General features: G+C 41.9%; 1 protein-coding gene across 1 annotated transcript in view; it reads left to right on the top strand.

The window, feature by feature from the left end:
• The window catches only part of FRMD3 (FERM domain containing 3), a 268,446-nt gene that overhangs the window by 218,781 nt on the left and 23,975 nt on the right, over positions 1-25,690 (top strand). Inside the window, exons 10-13 of the mRNA XM_073670912.1 lie at positions 2,054-2,142; positions 2,348-2,422; positions 4,249-4,317; positions 5,247-5,380. Coding sequence (XP_073527013.1) covers positions 2,054-2,142; positions 2,348-2,422; positions 4,249-4,317; positions 5,247-5,380 — 367 coding nt within the window. The remainder of the gene's footprint in view (positions 1-2,053; positions 2,143-2,347; positions 2,423-4,248; positions 4,318-5,246; positions 5,381-25,690) is intronic.

Genomic DNA, 25,690 nt, shown 5'->3' with positions numbered 1-25,690 from the left:
GACATCCTGCATGGGGCATTATAAGGGAAGGGGTGTGTGTGACATCCTGCATGGGGCATTATAAGGGAGGGTGTGTGTGTGACATCCTGCATGGGGCATTATAAGGGAGGGGGAGGTGTGACATCCTGCATGGGGCATTATAAGGAAGGGGGGGGTGTCATTCTGCATGGGGCATTATAAGGGGGGGGTGACATCCTACACGGGGCATGTTATGGGGGGGAACAACCTGCATGGGGCATTGTGTGGGGGGAACAGCCTGCGTGGGGCATTATGTGGGGGGGGACAGCCTGCATGAGGCATTATGTGTGGGGAACAGCCTGCATGGAGCGTTATATGGGGGCCAGTATTCTGTATGGAGCGTTATATGGGGGCCAGTATTCTGTATGGAGCGTTATATGGGGGCCAGTATCCTGCATGGAGCGTTATATGGGGGCCAGTATCCTGCATGGAGCGTTATATGGGGGCCAGTATTCAGTATGGAGCGTTATATGGGGGCCAGTATCCTGTATGGAGCGTTATATGGGGACCAATATTCCGTATGGGGCGTTATATGGGGGCCAGTATCTTGTATGGAGTGTTATATGGGGCCAGTATTCTGCATGGAGCGTTATATGGGGGCCAGTATCCTGCATGGAGCGTTATATGGGGGCCAGTTTCCTGCATGGAGCGTTATATGGGGGCCAGTATTCTGTATGGAGCGTTATATGGGGGCCAGTATTCTGTATGGAGCGTTATATGGGGGCCAGTATCCTGCATGGAGCGTTATATGGGGGCCAGTATTCAGTATGGAGCGTTATATGGGGGCCAGTATCCTGTATGGAGCGTTATATGGGGGCCAGTATTCTGTATGGAGCATTATATGGGGGCCAGTATCCTGTATGGAGCGTTATTTGGGAGCCAGTATTCTGCATGGAGCGTTATATGGGGGCCAGTATCCTGCATGGAGCATTATATGGGGGCCAGTTTCCTGCATGGAGCGTTATATGGGGGCCAGTATTCTGTATGGAGCGTTATATGGGGGCCAGTATCCTGTATGGAGCGTTATATGGGAGCCAGTATTCTGTATGGAGCGTTATATGAGGGTCAGTATTCTGTATGGAGCGTTATATGGTGGCCAGTATCCTGTATGGAGCGTTATATGGGGGCCAGTATCCTGTATGGAGCGTTATATGGGGGCCAGTATTCCGTATGGAGCGTTATATGGGGGCCAGTATCCTGTATAGAGTGTTATATGGGGCCAGTATTCCGTATGGAGCGTTATATGGGGGCCAGTATCCTGTATGGAGCGTTATATGGGGGCCAGTATTCTGTATGGAGCTTTATATGGGGGCCAGTATCCTGTATGGAGCGTTATATGGGAGCCAGTATTCTGTATGGAGCGTTATATGGGGGCCAGTATTCTGTATGGAGCGTTATATGGGGGCCAGTATTCTGTATGGAGCTTTATATGGGGGCCAGTATCCTGTATGGAGCGTTATATGGGAGCCAGTATTCTGTATGGAGCGTTATATGGGGGCCAGTATTCTGTATGGAGCTTTATATGGGGGCCAGTATCCTGTATGGAGCGTTATATGGGAGCCAGTATTCTGTATGGAGCGTTATATGGGGGCCAGTATTCTGTATGGAGCGTTATATGGGGGCCAGTATTCTGTATGGAGCGTTATATGGGGGCCAGTATCCTGTATGGAGCATTATATGGGAGCCAGTATTCTGTATGGAGCGTTATATGGGGGCCAGTATCCTGTATGGAGCGTTATATGGGGACCAGTATCCTGTAGGGGGCATTTTATGGGAGCCAGTATATTGTGTGGAGCGATTCGCCAGTTTCTGAGCTATTGTGGAATTTACAATAGATATCACTCATGTAATGTAAGAAGTGAAATCTTTGCATTGTACTATATATATATTTCTGTTCAGTATCTGTAACCATGGCTTGCCCCCCACTAGTTTTGATCCTGGGTACGCCCATGGTTGTTAGTCTCTTTAATGTCAACAATTAAAATGAATAAAGAATATATGATTTTTTATTTCCTCCTTTTTTTAATTCCTCTAGAAAAAAACTGATCTAACCTATCATACCTCAACACCAGCCGCCTGTAAACATTTGTGGAAATGTGGGGTGGAAAATCAGGCTTTTTACAAGTGAGTCATTACTGATCATGCACATGATGTCGTTACTTTGTGGACTTATGTCTATAGGTGTGAGGGTTAATACAATTTTATTTATTACATTTTTTTTTGTGAAAATAAACTTTATTTTCCAAAGCATTTTTTGCACTGTAACAGAATGGCACACATCTTTTTATCATGTTAACGTTTTTTTTTATAATAAATTATTCATTCTTAGGTATGCAAAATCAAGTCAAGTAAAAACGGTGACGAGTAGCAATATATTTTTTAAGGGGAGTCGGTATCGTTATTGGTAAGTATTTGGGATTTATCATATTTATTATGCAGTCTTAAATAAGTAACTGGATTCATTCCTTCTTGGTCATTCAAGCACTAACATATCCCATCGCCTTTTTGTCAACAGTCACTGTATTCATTGGGGCTCACATCAATATCAATGTTTCTATTTTTTGCATACATTTTAATTTATGAAAAGTATCATCTCCATCATTTGTGTAATTAGTCAAAATGTCTGTGCCTGTTTTCTAGTTCATTGCAAATTATAATCTGACTGCTAGATGGCAGAAAATCAGTTGTTTCTATTCTATAGTGTTGGGTCTGGTTCACATATATCCGATAAATCCAGTCTGTTGTCTAAAGAAGGCATTATACATTAGATTTCTGTCTGACAATCGTGCTTCGGCTGATCGTTCAGCCGGCTCTCCCATACACAGGAGCATTCCTGTGTTCTCTCATATAGGAGATGTCTTATCTCTGGGAAATCGGACATGCCTGATCACAATCTCCGCCCAACAATCTGTTGTCTGAGCCTCCATGCACATTTGACTGTTTGCTAATATTAGCAAGTTCAGCTGACATTAGTCTAATGTGTATGTGCCTTAAATGGAATCTGTCAGTAGGATCAACCCTCCTAAGCCATCTATATGGGCATGTAGGTCATAGAAAGTTGTAAATGAGCTGTTAAGCTCTATGGACAAGACACAGATCTCCTTGAGAATCTGCCTCTAGAGTTTATTTTAATGAAAGGGGGCGTTGCCAGTGTGAGACATGTAGATGAAGATAGCAGGCTGTCAGTCATTACTTGTCTCAAGCTGGTAATGCCCCCTTTCATTTAAAATAAGTTTTGGAGGTAGATTCCCAGGGAGATCTGTGTCCGGCCCATAGATCTTAACAGCTCATTTACAAATCATGAGGGATATGTAACATATCCCATAAAAAATATATATCACCTATCCTTAAGATAAATGATACATTTATAATTGCTGGGGGTTGGACCACTGGGACACTGATCCCAAAATCGGGGGTCCCAAAGTCCCCTGTGTGGATGGGGCGTTAGTGAATATGTTTTACTCCTGCTTTTAAAGGTGTTCTCCAAGAATGTAATAAAATGACCTCTGTCACATACAGTAATTCAAACAGCAGCCTATCGTAATGATGTGTCAAGATGAGCTAGAGTCTGAAGAAACCTGCATCTCAAATGACAGATCAGCAGTATCGTAAGCACATATACCGGTGAGGTAATGGAGAAGGGCTGTGACAGGAGAAAAAATAAATCTTCTCCTCGACTGACTGAGCACAAAGGGTTTTTTTCTGCAACCTTAGTCCTCAGTGAACAGTCATTTGAGGAGAAGAATTATTTCTTCTGATGTCACAGCCCTACTCTTCAGCTCACGGACGTATGTCTGCTTACCTTACAGCTCCTCTGTCAGTTGAGACACAGGTCTCAGGAGCTGTGTTTCTTTAGACTGCAGCTTGTCCCGACGCATGATTAGCACAGGCTGCTATTTAAATTGCATGACGGGGGCCATTTTATTACATTCATTGGAGAACCCCTTTAGCTGTGAATCCTAATTCGAGAAAAAAAAGCCATACTTTCCATCGAAATCTGCACCTACCTCAAGTGCTGCCAGTCCAACGGTCTCCACTGGATTGGAGTTTATGATGTCATTGCTTCCAGTCCACGTAACAGAAGAGGATTTGACCTTGAAAATGTCTTGGGTATTTTAATAAATACATTGTTTAGTTTATCAGCATTTATTTATCAGGGTTGGAATTATTGCATTGTATACATAGTTTATTCACATGTGTTTGCGGCCTTTTTTTTGTACCTCTATTCAGTGGGAAAGTTGCAAAAGAAGTTGTAGAGGCAAGCTCAAAAATTCAGAGGGACCCACCAGAAGTTCACAGGTAATAAATTGTAATGATAGCCTCATGCCTAGGGTAGGCAACAGTAGATCTTGATCTACTGATAGATCTCTAACGCCCTCATATACATTATATAAAAGTTGGCCTTACCCGTTGATTTTGTCAGGATCCAGCTGACCATCAAATGTGTATGGAGGCCTCCTAACTCTTCCCTGACAGATGATATCGGAATAGAGAATGATCTGGCCTGTTGAATTTTAACAGTCAATCCTTTTGCTACTGGCAGAGATAAGCCACTGCCAGAAGAATCTGACAGCTGCTTTCTCATAGAGAACAGATGAGTGCTTGGCTCATAGTTTTCCTATGTAGTCTGGAGAGATAGATTTTGTAATGTGTGTTAGTATCTCACTAATCTTAGTTCTATAGTGAAGACTAAAGTCTTGCGTCTTGAACCTAATTATACTTCTAACGAAAGGCTGCAATGTATGCAACTGTATGTGTACCACAGTATAGAATAAAATATATGGAATAGCATGGTCTACTGCAATATTCTATGTAACAAAAAAAAAGGTATAAAAGGTATGCCATTGCATATTGACTTAGTATATGACAATATGGACACACGTTTGGGATATGGCACGAGAACACAAATATGAAGTGAATAGAGCCTAAAGTAGATGAAAAAGGTACTGGCCTAATACATAGGCAATTGCTTTATCTACAGTCCAATTTGGGCCCCTTTTTATTTCTACACTACATTGGCTGATGTCACCTTTACACCAATGTACTAGATCTACTCTTTTAAGGTGTGAGACTGTAGCAAACGTTCTGCATCATTAGACCATTGAAGGGAAAACATTTGCAGGCTCATATTAAACCTTATTGAATCTACTCTGTATATGCTCTGTACGTTTTTGGTATTCCTCCTGTATGGTCAGCATTGGTTTTCTTTTTTTTTTTCTTTTTTCTAGATCTCTAATACCACACAGTCGCAGTTCCTATTCCTTAAACAAGCAGCTTATCATTAATATGGAGCCACTTCAGCCACTCATTCCATCTCCAAGTGAGGAGGAGGAAGAAGAAGCCGAAGCTCCACAAGAGGAAAGTAAGTCTATTCTACACATACAATTACACAGCTTGCCGATCTCATGCTATAGTTGGTTTGTTTTTATTTTATGTTCAGTTTGTTAATTTATTTAGTATACTTTGCTTTGGTTGAGGCGCTGAACAGTAGCCCATGTAAACATGGCAGCAATCATCCGTTGAATGATCAAATGCTTAGTCAACAGCTGATTGCATGTTTTTGTGTGACCTTAAAAATAATTGTCAGCAACATATCATCTGGTGTGAACAGAGAATGTACTGCTGACAATATGCAAAGTGGATGGGTATCACTTGATCCTATTAATGACTCTTTCATCAGTATACCGTGTGCATCAGCCAGTGTGAGGGGATGTGCAGAGTTTTCAAAAACCGGAAACAAAAAGCGAAAAAAAAAGCATTTCCACTAGAAAACTCGTTGAGTTTTTCGAAGGAAGATGCTTCAGAACACACCTAATTGTTTCTGTCCATTTATTTCCTGAGCGCCTTATGCGACGTCTTTAGCCGCCATTTTTTTTTTACTTGTGTTGTGTAAACAAGTGAATACTGGCGTAAAAGCTTTGATGAATCAGGCCCATTGCGTGCACCTACTCATAAGATAATTGCACATTATGGTCCTGCATCAGGGGAAGCGCGTAGTGAATGTGCCTATGTGTCCGCCTTGCCACAAATTGTAGTCCAGCCTGATCTGGAGTAAGATTTGTGGCGTAGCGAACACCGCCACTTGTCATGAATTTTACAAGAGGGGGTCCCCACGCCTTATCACACCACTGTCCCGCCCGAGCTTTTGTTGGAGCTGGGACGAGAATGGCATAAAAATGACAAAAGTCACTTTTTTGTTGCACAACTTCGCAGATTTTCCAAAGCTTTTTTTTGCCACAAATCTGGTGGAAGAGCTTTGATGAATCGCCCCCTATGTCTTTAAGACACATGCGAACCTGTTGGGTTTTTCTAGAAGAACACGCTTCATGACATGCCAGCTTCTTTTGTCCTGAAGTGTCTTTTTTTGCGTCTTTTCGGTCATTTCCTGAGCACCTTTTGCGACATCTTTGGCTACCAGCTTTTTTTTTTACTTGTCTTGTATACACAAGTGTGATTCCCCCAGGAGAAGCTGCCTGAAGAATGGTCAGGTCACTTCTTTTAGCTGCTTTGTGTCCTTGGAAACCTGCAGCGGTTAAAATAAGCTCAAAAGACTGAACATTTGTACATAGAAATGCATATGTTCATTCTTTTTAACGTTTATTTAGCTCTTTTCAGCTGGGTTACGGAGAGTACCCACCTCATAAAGACATCATCTGCATGTACCCTTACGGTATGTTCACGTGGAGTTTTTTGAAGTTCCAAAAGGATGAGTTTTTGTAGCAGAGCTGCCTTCAGAAAGCGCTCCTTGTTAGGGGAGTTTTTTGTGGAGTTTTGCTGGAGAGGTTTTAAAAATATTTTTGCAGCAGTTTGACTCCATAGAGCCTAGTTTGGAGGATCCACTTCAAAGTAGTGACATTCACTTTTTTTTCCACATGGCATGGAAACCTCTTCAGGAAATAAAAACGCTCCAAAAACTCCTCATATGAATAGCAAAAGTGGATTCCTCATCAAAATGAATATAAAGAGTTTTTACCAAGTGTTTTTTTGCAGGATTATGGAGCAGATAATCCCCTAAAAGCTGTCAAAAACCATGCCTTTAGGCTACTTGACAACGTAGCCTAAGGGCATGTGCACTTGGCGTCTTTTAGAGTTTACTCAGGCATAGCCGCTATAGGAAAACACTGGCAGTCGTTTTTCGGAGGTGGCTTGGCCAGTGACTTTGCTGTTGTCCTTGCAGCGGCTCTGTTGCCAACATCTTTAACTTTATACTGTGAAGTATAGAGAGCGGTCAGTTTCCAAACGAAAGCCGCCAGAAGAATGAACATGTTATTTCTTTAAATTCGGAAGCACCAAAGGAGTTAAAAGGAGTGACGTATGATGGAACATGTACACAGCAATGTTGTTTTGACATTGCTGTGCATTATGTTCATTTTTATGGGGCGGTTCTGCGCACTTTTTCAGGAATCTGCTTGAAAAAGACCTCATGTGCATATAGGAAGTTCGCTTCTTGGTTCCACTGTTTCCTTACTTTTCTACCATTTTAGTTTTCCACAGATCCCTGCATTAATGGATTATACTTTGATACGATTTACTGAGAGTAAACTGTTCCTTGTCCCATGGGAATAAACTAATGAATTCCAGTACCTGCCTTAGTGCACAGGAAATTTGATCTAACATAAATAGTGTATAAATATACTCTTTGCATTCCCTTAAATGAATATACACTTTCACATACTGTATACTATAATTTTGCGCACAGTGCAAAGTAATTTTGATTTTATTTTAGTAACAATCCCTACATCAGAATGACCTGAAGTCATTATTTTTAATTGACAAAAATCTGCCTTCATAACTGTAACTGAAATGTGTGTCATGAGCTCAGGAGTTAGCAGACTGTAATAATGTCATAAAGGAACTCTTTCCACAATATGCAATAACCACTGTCCGTTTACACAATTTTTTTCCATATGGTTGCAATCATCAGAACAATTAGATTGGAAGTTGAGGCCTTAGGGCTCATACAGTCGTCTGAAGCCATTGGACCGCAATGCACGGACTGGCTGTGGATCTCCCAAGTGTGACAGCCTCATAGAAATATATGAAGCTGTCATGCTCTGGTCGGGAGACCCGCACTCAGTCTGTGCATTGAGGTCCATAGTCAGACCGAGATCAGTGAACGTCTGCATGATCCCTTAGGCTGAGGGTAGACTGTGACTTTTTATAACTAGACTATTTTTTACACAGAAATTATAGCATGAAAAATACTTTGAAAGTCACACGACTGATTTGTTTTTACCGTTTAAGTACTTTTTAAAATCCTACTAGCACTATTCAGTACATTATTATGCATAGGGTTTTCAACCTTCTGAAAGGATCTAGTTTATCATTTCTTATGGCAGTCTTCTAGCTTGATAAGGACTCTCAAATATTTGCGCAAAGCTACATTTGGGCTAAAATTGTGACTTTTTGCCCTTTTCAGCTGGCCTCAACACATTTTAGCTAAACCCCACAAAACTTTTAGAAGGACGAGGAACCACCAATATCCCAACAGTTTCACTATAGTTTACAACAAAAGCTGCTTAAATTATAGTACCAATTTTATTTACACCAGCTCTTAGCTGTCATAGATTTCAGATTGTTTTGCCGCATGTGCCTCCTGATGTGACTCCAGATGACGCTTCCTCCAGACTGGCATAAGAAAGAACAGTCCTGATGAATTAACCACCAAGTTATGGGGTCTTCTTAGAAGCCGAGCCAGTGCCATCAGCAGCGTGAGTCTACTGCACATTATCACTGACACCCAGTCAGCTGCAATGGCTACGATCGCTGCTAGCACCAATCATGGCCATTTGACCCTATAGATGCCATGGTTAATAGCAAGCAGCCACAGCGTTTAGATGGTTGTGAGGGGGAGAAGTCTTCCTTCTTCACTTCATTGACCCACCCACTATCCAATCGCAGGGATTGCTATGGCAACTGGAAGTCAATCAATAGCCTCCAGGTCTGCTAGGTACGGTGGCCTGATAGGCTCTGCCATAAGTAGTGTCTAAGGCCTGCTGTCAGTGTGAAACTGACAGGTCTAAAACAATGCAATGCAGAAATATTTATATCATATTAGACCAGTGAAATTTTCATAGTGGGACTAAGTAAAAAAAAGTCCAATAAAATTATAAAAGTGTAAAAAAAATAAATAAAAGTATGGAAAATATACGGAAAAATGTATAGCCCCCTAAAAACATTGTTTTTATGTAAAGGCAACCGTAAACAAAAATAAAAGTACACGTAAATGTTATCATAGCGTGCAGAATGAACTGAGCTACAAAAGTGTCATACTGTTTAATCCATACGGTGAACACTATAAAAAGATATATATGAAAAACAAGCTCTCAGAATATGGTGACATACTAACAAGTTATATTTTGTGAAAAATAGTTTTTTGATTGCAAAATATAGATTTTGCACACTAAAATCTATTTTTTACAAAATATCTTTAATTTCCAAATTGGGCCATTTTGGGGGATTTCTGTTCTTGTGGCACCTTGGGGGCAAGCTATTACAACCAAATTTGCACTTGCAAAAATAAACGGCATGTCTTCCCTTTAAAGTTTCCCTGTGTGTCCAAAGAGTAGTTTCTGTCCAAATATGGGATATTGCAGAGGTATTGCAGGAATAAATTGTGTAACAAATTGTAGGGTTCATTTTCTCTTTTTAACACTTTGTGAAAATGAAAAATTTGAGGCGAAAACAACATGTTAGTGGAAAATATGTAATTGTTCATTTTCATGGCCCAATGTCATAAAACTTTCTGAAACATCTGTGGGGTAAAAATGCTCACTACACTGGTAGATGAATTCCTGGAAGGGTGTAGTTAGTAAAATGGGGTCATTTATGGGGGATCTCTTCTGTTTTGGCACTTTAGGGGCTCTGTCAATGCAACATGGCTTCCACAATCTATTCCAGCTAAGTTTGTGAATGTTCGACCCCGATAAAATAAAAAAAAAAACTATACTCACCTCTCATGCCGGCTCCGTTCCAGCAGTGTTAGCACTCGCAGTACCGGGGCTTTGATGCGGTGGAATGACACACCCAGTCAGCGCTGGCGTCACTGTCCCCGCCTTTGGACAAACTAAAGATGAAGAGGAAGTCCGGGATCAGCTGCAGCAATGGCTTCCTCTTCATGTTCAGTTTGTCCAAAGGCGAGGACAGTGACGCCAGCACTGATTGGGCATCACGTGTTATTCCACCGCATCACAGCCCCAGGACCGCGAGTGCCGACACCGCTGGAATGGATCCAGCACGAGAAATGAGTATACGTTTTTTATTTTATCGAGGCCGAACATTTAGTTTAAGAACAGGTTGTCCTAGTAGTGGACAACCCCTTTAAGTCTCCTATCATAACAAAATAAAAGGACATTTGAAAAATGATGCTGATGTAAAGTAGACATGTGGTAAATAAACCCTTTTGTGTGACATGACTTTTTGTTTTATTAGATAGTTTTCACTGGGGACTTGTACTTGTTCTGCCTTTATGATGCTGCCCAATTAGAAGCAGGCATCAATATTCAAAGGAAAGAAAAACATACCCCACTATTGCTTAGAGAAAGTTTTACAGTCTGATCTCCTGGTTTAACCTTCTGCATGAGTCAATGTTGTGGGAGGGGCAGTGCAGCTGAGTTCAGCTGTGTCGCATTACAAACTTTTCTATAAGCTCTTCTCCTTTCATAGCATGGTCATCTCTGCTGTACTGCCCCTTTCCCCGCAACGTCTGTCCGGAGCAATGTCACACTTACTTATGTCTGCTGTGCTTATGCAACTTGTAATCACTCTGCAGTGAGATCAGGGCTGTCATTACATCTTACACAGTAGAGAAGCCTGTTCTGGGTTACTCCGTTGTAAAATTGAATGACACCCTGCTCTGATTTCACAGCAGAGTGATAACAAGTTGAGCACAACAGATATAAGTATGATTACCGTTACATGTCTGGATGAGAGTGTGGAGGAGGGGCAGTACAACAAAGGTGACCTTGCTATGAGAAGAGGAGACCTAACAGAATGTTTGTAATGTGACACAGATAAACTCAGTTGTGCTGCACCTCCACCCACAGGGACCTTATCTGAAAAGTGTTGTTCATCTTTGCTTTCTAATCATGCAGGAGGTTAGGCCAGGAGATCAGACTGTCATACATCTCACACACTAAGAAACCTGCTCTAAGCTATGGTGAGGCGTGTTCTCCTTTGTTCTTGTTGCTGCCTGTTTATGGTTGGTCAGTGTTATACAGGGAGCAGAAATAAATCTCTCTTCTAGCAAAACTATTTGATCACACCCACTTCAACTTAAAAAAAGTTAACTCATTAGGTGCCAAATACTTTGATTGCTAATATCTCCATCTCCGCGACCAAGCGGCAAAATGAATATAAAAAAAAACTTAAAAAAAAAACATTTTATTCTGCTCTGCAGCCAGCCACTGTTACATCATGTGTTCAGTTCAACATGAAAAATTTGGTGAGAAGGTCCTCCTTAAGGACATAAAAATTTGAAGTTTGAAAACTGCATATCTTTCAGCAAATTTCAAATATTTTCATAAATAAATGCAAATCTTATCAACCTAAATATATCACTAGTATAATGTACAATGTGTCACTACAAAACAATGTCAGAATCACTGGGATATGGATCACCTGAGCATACTAAAGTTGTTACCTTATAAAGTGATGGATGTTTTGATTTGAAAATTAGGGTCCTGTCAGAAAGGTCAAAACTGGCTTTGGCAATCAGGGGTCCAAAAATTAGCAACTAATTAGCTTTAAAAAGAAAAAAAATATATTACTGTTTAACCAGGGCAAGCAGAAATTACTATGAAGCTGTCAGTTTGGTTCCTCAGAGCTGTGGTCGGGATGGGACTTGTATCTGTTATACGGGGGCATACATGCACCTGTAATATAATTGACTGAAACTGACCTAAATGTTACAAAAAAATCACAGCTTCCATTACCAGAAAGTGACAAGCAAATGTGTTTCAGACAGTCTTTAGACATTGCAATATTCCAGAGCACTCAGTGCTTTCATGTAGGGTGGGAAGGATTATTAATACACATCGGTAGAACACTTACTTAAGCCCCCCACATGTGCATTAAATAGCTGTCAGCTGAGTGATAGTTCAGCCAAAAGCTATCTCTGCTGATTGCCCAATATACACAGGAACGCTTTGCTCAGCTGAGCGCTCCTGTTTTGTCTATGAAAACAAAAGGCTTAAGGGGGAGTCAGAAGGCTCCCATACACATTAGACTGTCAGTTGATCCCACTGATATGGGCAGGTTTGGCCAAGTTTCGTCTATCTAATGTGTATTGGGGCCTTTAGGCTGTGTGCCCACGATGCGTTTTTCAAGCGTTTATGCTGCGGAATTTCCGCAGCATAAACGCTTGGGAAACGCTTGGTAAACCTTCCCCCATGGTCTCCAATGCAATTCCGCACTTTCAATGCCCATGCTGCGTATTTTTCCGCAGCGTTTATGCTGCGCTCAAAAATCCGCAGCATGTCCATTAATTTTGCGGAAGCGCTGTATTTTCGCCGCCATTGACTTGCATTAGAATTCATGAAAAGCGCATCACTGCATCTGTACATGCGGAATCCATGTGTTCTAATGTGCGGATGGTACCCGGGTGTGGAGGACAGGAGACTCTCCTCCACACCCAGGTACCATTAAAAACTGTAAAAAAAGAATAAAATAAAAAATAAAGATTATATTCACCTTCCGACGGCCCCGGACTCCTTCTCTGTGCTTGCGAGCAGATCGTGCAGGACTGAAGGACCTGCGGTGATGTCACAGTCATGTGACGGCAGGTCTTTCAGTACAGCGTACCGCGATCTACCGGCAGCCAGCACAGGAGCGCAGCAAGTCTCGGGGGCCATCAGAAGGTAAGTATAGATTTATTTTTTTACATTCTCTCAGGTCACACTATATAAATCCATGCCGTCTGCATGGATTTATATAGTGTGACCTAGTTGTCAAGCACTTTCCAAGTGATGCTAAAGTCGCTTGGGAAAAGCTTGACACCCGCATGCGGAAATGCAAGTGAAGAACGCTTCATTTCCCTTGTCCCTGGCATGAAAAACGCATGTTCAATCCGCATGTTCAATCCGCATGTACAATCCGCATGCGTTTTTTTCTGCCAGGGAGATGCAGAAACGCTCAGGAAAAAATCGAGGTCACCGGAGCTCTCAGCTGATCATCAGCTGATTGAACTCCGGTGACCTCACTCCCGGCAGCTCAGTGCTATACACTGCTGGGAGCGATCGCGCTCCCGTCAGTGTATAGAGTGCTGACGGGTGATCGGATTGCTGTGGAACACTCATGATGACGGCGGTAGGTGAGTATAAAGTGTTTTTTTATTTTAATAGCAATTTAATTTTTTTTTTGTTTTACACTGCGCACAGGCACCAGCTGAGGAGACTACTTCTCCCCTCAACAGCGCCTGCTTCTGCTGTTATCCGCAGCCGTAGTCTCCTGCGGGCAGTTCTTTGTGCTTTTTTGTCTTGAATTGAGTCAGTCAAATCCGCAGCAAATCCGCAAATATTTTTATACCTGCATTTTTGCTGTGGATTTGACTGACTCAATTGAAGTCAATGGGTGAAAAACGCTACAAAAACTCATAAAGAATTGACATGCTGCAGATTTAAACGAATGACAATCCTGACAGGAAAATTCCCGATCATGTGCACAGCACTTTAGGATTGTCATTGCATTAGCTGTCACATGGATTACCTTGCGTTTTTGGCCCATTTCCGTGTTGAAAAAACGCCGCGAAAATGCACCAAAAACGCACAGTGTGCACATAAAACTTCTCCTCTGTTGATGTTTCGTAACGCATAATACAGTAACATCGCATTTCAGGGCCTCCGCTGTGTCTGTTTTCTTTTGAATCCCAGTAGACTCGCTCTCCAAAGTTTTTTCTTTTTTTTTCTTTTATCTATTTACTCATTTAAAGAAAGACCATTTTGTGCATTTTGTCAGAATCCAACAAACTGAAACATGCAGGATTCAGTTTACATATCAGTGACAGATACAAAAATTATTCTTAGGGAAAGTGTCAGGTTTTCCTATGACTACCAATGAAATCGTGTACATTTTCACGTTTGCTGTGAAGGAACAGAATCTATTGTTTTTGTGATACCTATGGGTAGTAGGTTTGTAGTTTACGTGATACCTTGTATTATCAAATAATGTCCAACATGGTATCATTATATGGCACTTCAATAATTTTAACCTTTTCGGGTTATAATTGATACCCAAAGAGATCCATAATTAATATTAGAAATTACAATAACCTTTATTCAGCATATTTAAAAACATACAATAAAATAAAACCGAGATACCTCTAAGGGACACATTAGCTAACTGAAATAATACCTAATTCACTCTAATGATATTCCGGAGTCACAAATAGGGAATAAATGTTCTAATATATTATTAGTGGCTACTTTACAAAATTTGCTATTCATATAATAGCATACTTAATAAATGTACCAGATGACTATAAAAAAGAGGTCTCAAACATTGAAATATACATTACAAACACATAGATGGATAAAGGGCGGAAGGTGATCATATAGCACTAGTGGTTCCCTTTGCATATACTTGGATAAATAAACACTCAAAAAATGCTATTAATATGCAGTTTGTATACATTGTATACCATACATACGCTCAATAAATCAAATTGCCTATAGATATAGTCTTGTATATTGGTATCAAATTGTACCTAGAGAGCATGTATATAGTGCACACAGCTTAAATAGAAATAATTAAGCCACAATCTTCCTTGATATGTTCAGATTCCCTTAAAATATATCAATCTTCCAAAATAAGGAAGAAGGTAAGAGGTATACCAAATAGAATGACAGAAGGAGCTAGATCAATAAGAGAGACCAGTTATTACTTGTAGCAATAGCTCACAGGACCAGAGAGGTATCAGTTGCTGTGTCCCCTCACCCCGACGCGCCTTTCGCCTTGCTTCTTCCGGAGGCATCTCTGTTTTATTTTATGTTTTTAAATATCTTAAATAAAGGTTATGGTAATTTTTAATATTAATTATGGATCTCTTTGTTTTTTTTGGGTATCAGATGTAACTCAAAAAGGTTATTGTGATACCTTGTATGTAGTTTAGGGCAACCGTCCAGCATTCTCTGATGCAGGTTTCGTGTCCTGTAGTGGAACAAATAAATGTATATGTGAGGTATCTTATGCTATGTTCAGTCACATCAGTCACATGCTGCTTCCATAAGCAGGTCGTTTTATGACCCAAATTAAATCCAGTTTGGTCAGGACAACCTAACACATGATTATAGACAATTCCTGTGCTTTTGCTATTTTTTCCACAAGCATTAGGCTCTTCTTAATAAACTTTGTTACTTTTTTTATTTTTTATTATACAAACAAAGAATATTACAAAATGGAACTAAATGAATATTAGAGGGAACCTGTCCCTTGATTCATGCTCACCAAACTACGCTCCGCATGAATCAGAGCCTGGCTCATGCTTGGAGCCAGGTATGTTTGGAGTGTTTCAGAGAAAACATAGTTTGAAGAGCAGTCTGGAGAATATAGGGAGAGATGAGACTAGCCCAGCGTCGCCGTCGGCCTACTTCTTCCCACACCGCTCTTGTTGACTGACAGGTCTCTCCCGTGTGAGAGGTGTGAAAGGTAGATTGAGGAGAAGTAGGAGACAGACGTTCTGGTAGAATGTCTCCTGTGAAAAGGAGTAGTTCCATGTGTAGTAAAAATTCAAGTAGCTTTTATTAACGCGTTTCAGATTCGTACTGAACCCTTTCTCATAACGGAACTTCTTATGAAGATTAATACAACAAATAGTGGCTTAAATACACAAAAGAAGTGTCGATATTCAAAGAAATGGCCCTGCTCTTGTTCACTGACAGCTCTCTCTTATGTGTGACAGGTCTCTACCTGTGAATCACTGGTAGCGGGGCGGCGAGAATCCGCTTGGAGCTTCCCTTGTCTCTGCATATAGGTTTGGGCAGCATTGATAGAATGGCAGGCTTCCTTTGAATAAAGGGTTTGCAGTGTTTGTTCAGGGAGAGAAAAAAGTATTACATGGCTGAATTATAATCTAAGTAATTAAATAACCCACGGAAAACTGTAAACTGAGTCTAGGATTTAAGGCAGATATTCAATGATGTTCTTCAACTTTCAGAGTAATCCTAAATCTATAACTTCATTTAGTATCATAGCTTCTGTTCGAACAGAGCCTTGATGGCTATACTGACACTGGGGGTGCCATTCATAGTGGATCATAATGCTTTCCATGAACATTTTGGTATTTTTGATTGCAAACATCTTCAACAGGAAAACATAAAACGTGTGAAAACCGCAGTCCATCTCTCTGCTTTAAAGGACTGCTAATAGCTATGGACTTCTGAATTTTTGTGTTGGCATTATATAATATTAGCAGGTGATAACAAGAACCATCCTGAAGAACTTCCACTTTGAAACTGAAAATCTAATGGTTTGAGCATAGTTAATTTGTTCAATATTTTAGTAAGAATCATTTAGATTGGCCCTGTTATGTTTTGCCTATACTCTTCCATTGGCGTAGTATTCTGACCTCATTTGCCAGGGAGTATATCTTTTATACAGCGTCATGCTGTTGTGCCGGGAACATGCTTTATATACTCATTCAGTGATGTAGCATTCCGGGTCCGAGTGCCTGGTAGTGCTTATAATGCTATGATATTCCTTCTTTATCTCCTATCGCTTATATAACACTATCACGTTACGCATCGCTGTACAGACATTGTCATCATTAGCACCAGTCTCTGTCTCTGAGTTGCATTCTAATTTCCTCTCAAATTGCAAACACGCCTTAAAGCTAATTTCATAGAAAGCCAATTAAATTTTCAGTATGTTTTGGAGTGTGGGAGGCAAATGCAGTACCATGGTATATAATATTATACTCTATACTTTATGCTTAAAGGGAAACTGTCACTTACAAAGTCGCTAGTTACCTACAGTACAGACCAAAAGTTTGGACACACCTTCTCATTTGAAGATTTTTCAGTATTTTCTTGACTATGGAAATTGTACATTCACACTGAAGGCATCAAAACTATGAATTAACACATGTGGAATTATATACTTAACAAAAAAGTGTGAAACAACTGAAAATATGTCTTATATTCTAGGTTCTTCAAAGTAGCCACCTTTTGCTTTGATGACTGCTTTGCACACTCTTGGCATTCTCTTGATGAGCTTCAAGAGGTAGTCACCGGAAATGGTCTTCCAACAATCTTGAAGGAGTTCCCAGAGAGGCTTAGCACTTGTTGGCCCTTTTGCCTTCACTCTGCGGTCCAACACACCCCAAACCATCTCGATTGGGTTCAGGTCTGGTGACTGTGGAGGCCAGGTCATCTGGCGTAGCACCCCATTACTCTCCTTCTTGGCCGAAAAGCCCTTACACAGCCTGGAGGTGTGTTTGGGGTCATTGTCTTGTTGAAAAATAAATGATGGTCCAACTAAACGCAAACCGGATGGAATAGCATGCCGCTGCAAGATGCTGTAGCAGCCATGCTGGTTCAGTATGCCTTCAATTTTGAATAAATCCCCAACAGTGTCACCAGCAAAGCACCCCCACACCATCACATCTCCTCCTCCATGCTTCACGGTGGAAACCAGGCATATAGAGTCCATCCATTCACCTTTTCTGCGTCGCACAAAGACACGGTGGTTGGAACCAAAGATCTCAAATTTGGTGTCATCAGACCAAAGCACAGATTTCCACTGGTCTAATGTCCATTCCTTGTGTTCTTTAGCCCAAACAAGTCTCTTCTGCTTGTTGCCTGTCCTTAGCAGTGGTTTCCTAGCAGCTATTTTACCATGAAGGCCTGCTGCACAAAGTCTCCTCTTAACAGTTGTTGAATAGATGTGTCTGCTGCTAGAACTCTGTGTGGCATTGATCTGGTCTCTAATCTGAGCTGCTGTTAACCTGCGATTTCTGAGGCTGGTGACTCGGATAAACTTATCCTCAGAAGCAGAGGTGACTCTTGGTCTTCCTTTCCTGGTGCGGTCCTCATGTGAGCCAGTTTCTTTGTAGTGCTTGATGGTTTTTGCAACTGCACTTGGGGACACTTTCAAAGTTTTCACAATTTTTCGCACTGACTGACCTTTATTTCTTAAAGTAATGATGGCCACTCGTTTTTCTTTACTTAGCTGCTTTTTTCTTGCCATAATACAAATTCTAACAGTCTATGCAGTAGGTCTATCAGCTGTGTATCCACCAGACTTCTGCACAACACAACTGATGGTCCCAACCCCATTTATAAGGCAAGAAATCCCACTTATTAAACCTGACAGGGCACACCTGTGAAGTGAAAACCATTTCCGGTGACTACCTCTTGAAGCTCATCAAGAGAATGCCAAGAGTGTGCAAAGCAGTCATGAAAGCAAAAGGTGGCTACTTTGAAGAACCTAGAATATAAGACATATTTTCAGTTGTTTCACACTTTTTTGTTAAGTATATAATTCCACATGTGTTAATTCATAGTTTTGATGCCTTCAGTGTGAATGTACAATTTTCAAAGTCATGATAATACAGAAAAATCTTTAAATGAGAAGGTGTGTCCAAACTTTTGGTCTGTACTGTACATATATTGTGGTAATCTGCTGGTAATTAGCGTTTAAATCATGATAGGCTGGTTTACTGGAAGTGCGGCTACACTGAGGAAATTAAGTTTAGGCTGTGTGCCCACAATGAGTTTTTGGTGAGTTTTTGACGCTGCGTATTACAGTTCCAACAAAATGGATGGGACTTTTAGAAATCTCATTCCCACCTTGTCTTTTTATTTTTACGCTGCATAAACTGATCTATGGTGCATTTTTTTAAATCCGCAACATGTCAATTTCTCTTGTGGGTTTTAGATTTTCCACCTAGAATTGCATCAGATGCAGAAAATCCGCAATTAAAAAATGCATGTAATCCACACATGACTGTATCAATAAAGTTTTGTCAAAGCCAAATACCAGGAAGTATCAAAAACAAGGCAGCTTTATTTAAAACATGTGTGACAAAGTCACTGGGAGAGTACTGGAGGGAGATATGTAGCACTGAGATTGCTACTCCAGTAATATAAACATAGGAAAATGCACCAGCACATGAAGTGCGGAGAGGGGTTAATCAGCTATGTTTACTGCTAGGGTCATTAAACACCCATAGAGAGGGAGGAGGCCAGAGGATTAATTCCCAGCCTTTTAGAGCATTTGGTGTGGGGTGGGCCTGGAGGCACAAGCTCTGTATGGTCATGTGAAGGAAAACTAAACCTTGGGTTGTTTGTTCCTAAAGCAGGTGGTTATCCGTAGCAATAAGGACTGTACCATACGTTATATTTTGTTTTTCTGTTAGGCTGTGTTTGTTTTTGCTAACATTGTCATGGTTTATGCAGTACTCTTAATAAACCTTCAGAAGACTTAAAGAGACAGTGTTCCTGTGCCTACCTCTATGTGCGGCCGAGTGAACCAATCTACCACAGTTGGTCCTAGAAGTGCGGGCATCAATCCCGCTACCTCTCGCAAGTGTGACGACTGTGGACAGACTGCATGTCCTGGGTAAAGGCGGCTGTAAGAATGGAACAGCGGTCAGACAAGATGGAGGAGTTGATCAAGCACCTGATCCAAAGCCAGCACCTGCAACAGCTGCAGCAGCATCAGGAGCAACAGCAGCGACAGCTGGCACAACAGAAGACAACAGCAACAGAGCCGACAACAGCTACAGCAGATTGATTTACTTACAGAGGCGATTTGTGACACAGCAGCACCTCCGACCCCAATGTCAGCTGATGATTTCTCTGTCCAGAAGGCGGTGAAGAGAGCCTTGCAGAAGATGACCCCGAGTGACGACATAGAGGCCTTTTTAACCGTTTTTGAAAGGGTCGCCATTAGGGAGAAACTCCCACCAGAGCAGTGGGCAGAAGTCCTGGCGCCATACTGAATGGGAGAGCCACAAAAGGCCTATGATTTAGCCTTACAGGACGCCAAAGAATTTGAAAAATTTAAATCAGAAATTTTGGAACGCTTGGGGGTGACAATGTCTGTCAGGGCACAACGGGTCCAACGCTGGGCATATCACCGTGACAAACCCCCTCGCTTCTAAATGTTTGCTCTGCTGCACTTCGTCCAAAAGTGGTTACAGCCGGAGTCCTCTACACCAGCGCAGATGGTGGAGGGAGTTCTAATGGTCTGGTTCATGCACTCCCTTCCCCTTCCATGCCCAATACAGACTTGGGCTGCCCAGGGAGATCCCTGGAATGCCGATGACTTGGTCGGACTGTTTGAAAGGTATCAGGGGGTCAATGGGTTCGTGGGGAGGTAACCCATTCCATACTGGGGGGCGGAGGTTAAGAAAGAGGTGGGGCTTTCAAAGTCCCAAGGGGGCGGCCGAGGTCATGCCAAAGCCCTCATCGGGGAATGTAATGTGCTGGAGATGTCACGGCCCAGGTCATATAGCTGCCCATTGTCCCCTGACCTCAGAGCAAATGGACTGTAGCATGTGACGCCTGTGTTCATTCTACGCATATTCAGCTTGCAGTGTGGACTGTCCACCAGGCAATGGATCCCAAGCTTGTGTTGTAAAAGTGAATGGCCTGCAAATGACTGGACTACTGGACTCAGGGAGTTTGGTGACCCTCGTAAGAGACACAGTCCCTCTCCAATTGATCCTTGGGTGAGAAGTTTATTGGCGTCCACTGCATTCACGGGGATGCTAAAGACTATCTGTTGGCCAGAGTGGTCATTGAGATGGTCCGAGGTACTGAGTCCCATGAGGTCGGCGTGGTCCAGTATTTATTGCATCCAATTATCATAGGACAGGACTTTGTGTTGTTTTGGGATTTGTAGAGGAGGGGCGGAGACCTTGATTGCTCGGGTAAGAAACAGGTTGGCCCGAAAAAAGTATCACCAACCCCTGAGTCTGACCAGTTTCCCTTCTATGTGGTGGGTGAAGAGGAGAAGATAGTATCCTCACATGAGGCAGACAATCCTGAGATAGGGGTGACCAGAGAAAATTTTGGGTTCACCCAGCATAGGGACCTATCTCTAAAAGAAGTGTTCAATAAGGTAACCGTCATAAATGGCATAGCACAGGAGTTGGGGGCTGACACCAGGTTTCCTTATTTCATGTTGAGTAGGGACTTGTTGTACCGGGTTACTAAGGTGAGGGAGGAGATGGTGGAGCGATTGTTAGTACCAAGACCCTATAGACAAAGGGTGTTGAACAGGGCCCATTCACATGTCTTATGTGGCTATCTGGGGGTGGACAAAACTCAAGAACTGGTCATATGGAGGTACTATTGGCCCAGATGGCACCATGAAATGCTAAGGCATTGCAAGTCCTGTCCCACCTGCAAGTTAACCGCTACCACCTCTCCCTTCCAAAATCCTCTCGTGCAGCTATCCATCAAGGAAGGGCCACAGAGAAATCACGTTGAAACTCCATGTTGGCTGGACAGACCAGAAGGGGACACTAAGGGTGTCACCGTGACAGAGACACTGTCACCGGCACAGAAACAACAGTGCCGAGAACTACTTCAACGGAATCGGGACCTATTTTCGGAGTTGCCAAGACATACGAAGGTTGGTGAACATGGAATCCTGACGGAACCACATGTGCAGGTGAACCAAAAGCCTTACGAAATCCCTGAAACCTGCCGCAAGGTAATTTAGAAGGAGGGGGCTAAATTTGACACGTATCCGATGCCCTGCCTCAATGAACTCATAGAGAAGTTAGGGTCAGTTAGATACATCACCTCCCTGGACCTAACGAAAGGTTACTTGCAAATCCTCTTCTCTCAAAGAAGCCCATTCAGGCTGCAAAGAGACCCAGCTACCTTCCAGAGGGCCATAGACCGGATCTTAGCCCCTCTCAAAAAGTGTGCCGCAGCTTACCTCAACGATATTGTGATATTCAGCCCGGATTGGGGAAGTCATCTGCAGAAGGTCCAAGCCGTGCTGGATGCGCTGAGGAAAGGGGGGTTTGCCATAAACCCAAAGAAGTGTGCCATTGGGAAAAAGAAGGGAAAATACCTGGGCTACATCGTCAGAAAGCAAAGTAAAGACCCACATGAATAAGGTGCAGGCAGTCCAAAATTGGTCGAAACCGGTCTCCAAGGAACAGGTTCTGGCATTTCTGGAAATGGTGGGATACTATCAGCAGTGTATCCCGAATTTTGCCATGATAGCCACCCCCTGACCGACCTGCTTAAGGGTACGAAGATGTCGATGGCCAAATCGTCTCTTGAAGCAGAGATGGCGTTCCAAGAGTTGAAACTCCGGGCTACAGGACTGCAACTTCCATGTGGAACACAGACCTGGGAAGCTGCGCGGTAACGCATATGCCGTGTTTAGACTTCACTGAGTGGGGACTGAAGGTACCAAAATCTACGGCTTTGGGCAGAGGGGGGAATATGTGACAAAGTCACTGGCAAAGTACTAGAGGGGAGGTTGGTAGCTCTAGTAATATAAAGATAGGAAAATGCACCAGCACACGAAGTGAGGAGAGGGGTTAATCAACCATGTTTAGTGCTATGGTGATTAAACGCCTAGAAAAGGAGGAGGTTAGAGGATAAATTCCCAGCCTTTTAGAGTATTTGGTGTGGGGTGGGTCTGGAGCCACAAGCTCTGGAGCTTTATGATCACGTGAACGAAAGCTAAACCTTGGGTTGTTTGTTCCTGAAAGCGGACGGTTACCCGTGGCAACAAGGACTGTACCATATGTTATGTTTTGTTTTTCTGGTTAGGCCAGGAAGACCTTGTTTGTTTTTGCTAACATTGCTGTAGTTTATGCAGTACTCTTAATAAACCATCAGAAGACTTAAAGAGGCAGTGTTCCTGTGTCTACCACTATGTGCAGCTGAGTGAACCGATCTACCACACATGACATACCAAAGAGAAACAAAAACCACAGCATCAAAAATGCGATAAAAATGCATGTAAAAAATATATTTAAAAATGCAATGGAAAAAAGCGCATGTATCGTAATTTACCTAATAGGTGCAGAAGCGCTGCAGAAAATCTGCAAAATCGAACACCCATCTTTGGAGGCAGGAGCAAAAGATATGAGCCACAGTCTGCATGGCCTGGCTAAGGAGAATTTTCTCTACTTAAAGGGGTTTTCCCACGAACGAAAGTTGATTTTAATCAATAGATCTTGGAATAATTATAACTTCCACAATTGGATGTGTTTAAATAAAATGTTTCCGTGCTGAGATAATCTTATGAATATTCCCCTGTGTAATGGCTGTGTCTGACCGTACAGGGACATGGTCTGATCATACCACATCTCCTGGGCAGGGGAGGAAGCAAAAGAGTATAGAGACATTAGAGCAGGGGATCACAGCTGATTCTTTTTGTGAGGTAAAACATTTCACTGCCTGTTTTTAAGCAATGCTTTACTTCAAAGAAAGAATCAGCTGCAATCACCTGCTGAAATGTCTGTATACTCTCTTTTGCTTCCTCCTCTGCCCAGGAGATGTGGTATGATCAGACCATTTCCCTGCACGGTCAGACACAGCCATTACACAGTACACAGCAGGGCCACATTTATAAGATTATCTCAGCACAGGAATATTTTATTTAAATACATTCAATTGTGGAACTTATTATCATTCCAAGATCTATTGATTCAAATTAATTTTTGTTCGTGGGAAAACCCCTTTAAGGTCAGGGTGACACAGCCGTCGATTCTCTCGTGAGAGAATTGGGCCAATTATGCAAATGAAACTAAGCTCAAACTCTGTCAGAGTTTGAGCTGAGTGTCAGTGCACTATGCTCAAATTCTTTCGCAGTTCGATGTTTGACATAGTATGGGTGTGTGCGATCCGATTCTCGGATGCACTTGCAGCATGCTGTGATTGTTTTCTCATGCCGAATCAGCATGAGAAAATAATCGCTGATCTGCACTGCCCCATAGTATAACATTGGGCCATGTGATATCTGATAAAACATCAGATAGAACTCGGCCTTGTTATATGGCAGTGTAAGCGAGCCTGAATGTGTATTGTACAGATTCTACTGATACATAGAGCTACATCTCTATATACCAGTGCATTTCAATGTCCCTGTATTCTTGCGGTAAAATAAAAGTCAGCTATTATTATTCTTCCTAAAAAGAATACTAAAAAATCTTGAAAAACAATTACAATAATGACATTTTTGATGCACTTTAAAAAAAAACTAGTAAAATAATCATCACAAATCAACAAATAAACATATTTGGTATCCCTGTAATCATAACAACCTGTACAATACAATGAACAGATTATTTATTGTGATCAGTAAGTGGCATAAAAAGTGATGTGATTGATTTTCTTTTCTCCAGTAAACCCAGTGAAGATGTCATAAAAATGTAACAGTAAGGATCACTTGTAGTGTAAAAAATGCTGTCTTTTTTTCTGCTGCTTTTTATTTGCATGTTTTCTGCACATGTCCACACCACACTACACAATAGCAATCTTCTCTAATTATTGCATTTTTGTTGCTTTTTTTTATTCCTCCGTTACCTTATTTGATGTGTTTTTGATGCAGATGTGAAGCAGCTTTTTTATAGTAAAGAAAAGCTTTAATTCTGAACTTAAAAAACGCACCTGTATTTTATTTACATGTGTATTTTTCAGGATCGACATAGAAGCCTATAGAGGAAAAATGCACCAAAACGGCACAGTTCAACAGCATCATTAGACTCAGCATGTGCTGGAGCTCTCATGAAATCACATCCACTTTGCATGGGCAGTTAGGCTGCATTTTTTCTGCTGTCTTTTTGCGCAGAAATTCTGCTGCATTTAACTGTCCAAGCAAAGTGGATGTAATTTCATGAGAACTGCGCCCCCAGTGGTCTAAAGACACATGTGAACTGTGCAGTTTTGGTGCTTTTTTTTTCTCTGTAGTCTTCTTTGGGGACCCTGCTAAAAACGCATGTGAAAAAAACGCAATTGCTTAAGTGCAGAATCAAAGCTCTTCTGTACTATAAGGCTATGTGCCCACGATGCAGAATTGCTCAGGATTTTTTCCTGAGCGTTTCTGCATCTCCCTGGCAGAAAAAAACGTATGCGTATTGTACAATCGTTTTCCTGCCAGGGACATGCGGAAGTGAATCGTTCTTCACTTGCATTTCCGCATGCGGGTTGACAAGCGCTTTCCAAGCGATTTTAGCATCACTTGGAAAGTGCTTGTCAACTTGGTCACACTATATAAATCCATGCAAACAGCATGGATTTATATAGTGTGACCTAAAGAATGGTTCAAAATAAAAAATAATATCTATACTTACCTTCTGATGGCCCCCGCAGTCTTGATTCCCTCCGTTCTGGCTGCCGGCAGCGGTATACTGAAAGACCTGCCGACGTCAGCGTCGTGTGACCCGTCACATGACTATGACGTCAGCGCAGGTCCTTCATTCTATCGCGAACTGCCGGCAAGCAAGGAGGAGCGCAGCGCGGGCCGCCAGAAGGTAAGTATATATTTATTTTTTATTTTAATTCTTTTTTTTTACAGGTTCTATGGTACCCAGGTCTGGAGGAGAGTCTCCTCTTCTCTAGACCTGGGTACCATCCGCACATTAGAACGCATGGAATGCGCATCTACAGATCTAATGCAAGTCAATGGCGGCGAAAACGCAGCACTTCCGCAAAATAATTGGTAGTTTTGCTTTTTTTCCCCGCAATGATAATCCGCA

This window comes from Phyllobates terribilis, unplaced genomic scaffold (genome assembly GCF_046119375.1).
Source record: "Phyllobates terribilis strain yellow unplaced genomic scaffold, ASM4611937v1 Scaffold_1__5_contigs__length_1240528914, whole genome shotgun sequence".
Taxonomy (NCBI): Eukaryota; Metazoa; Chordata; class Amphibia; order Anura; family Dendrobatidae; genus Phyllobates; species Phyllobates terribilis.
This window is presented reverse-complemented; position numbering and strand designations above follow the sequence as displayed.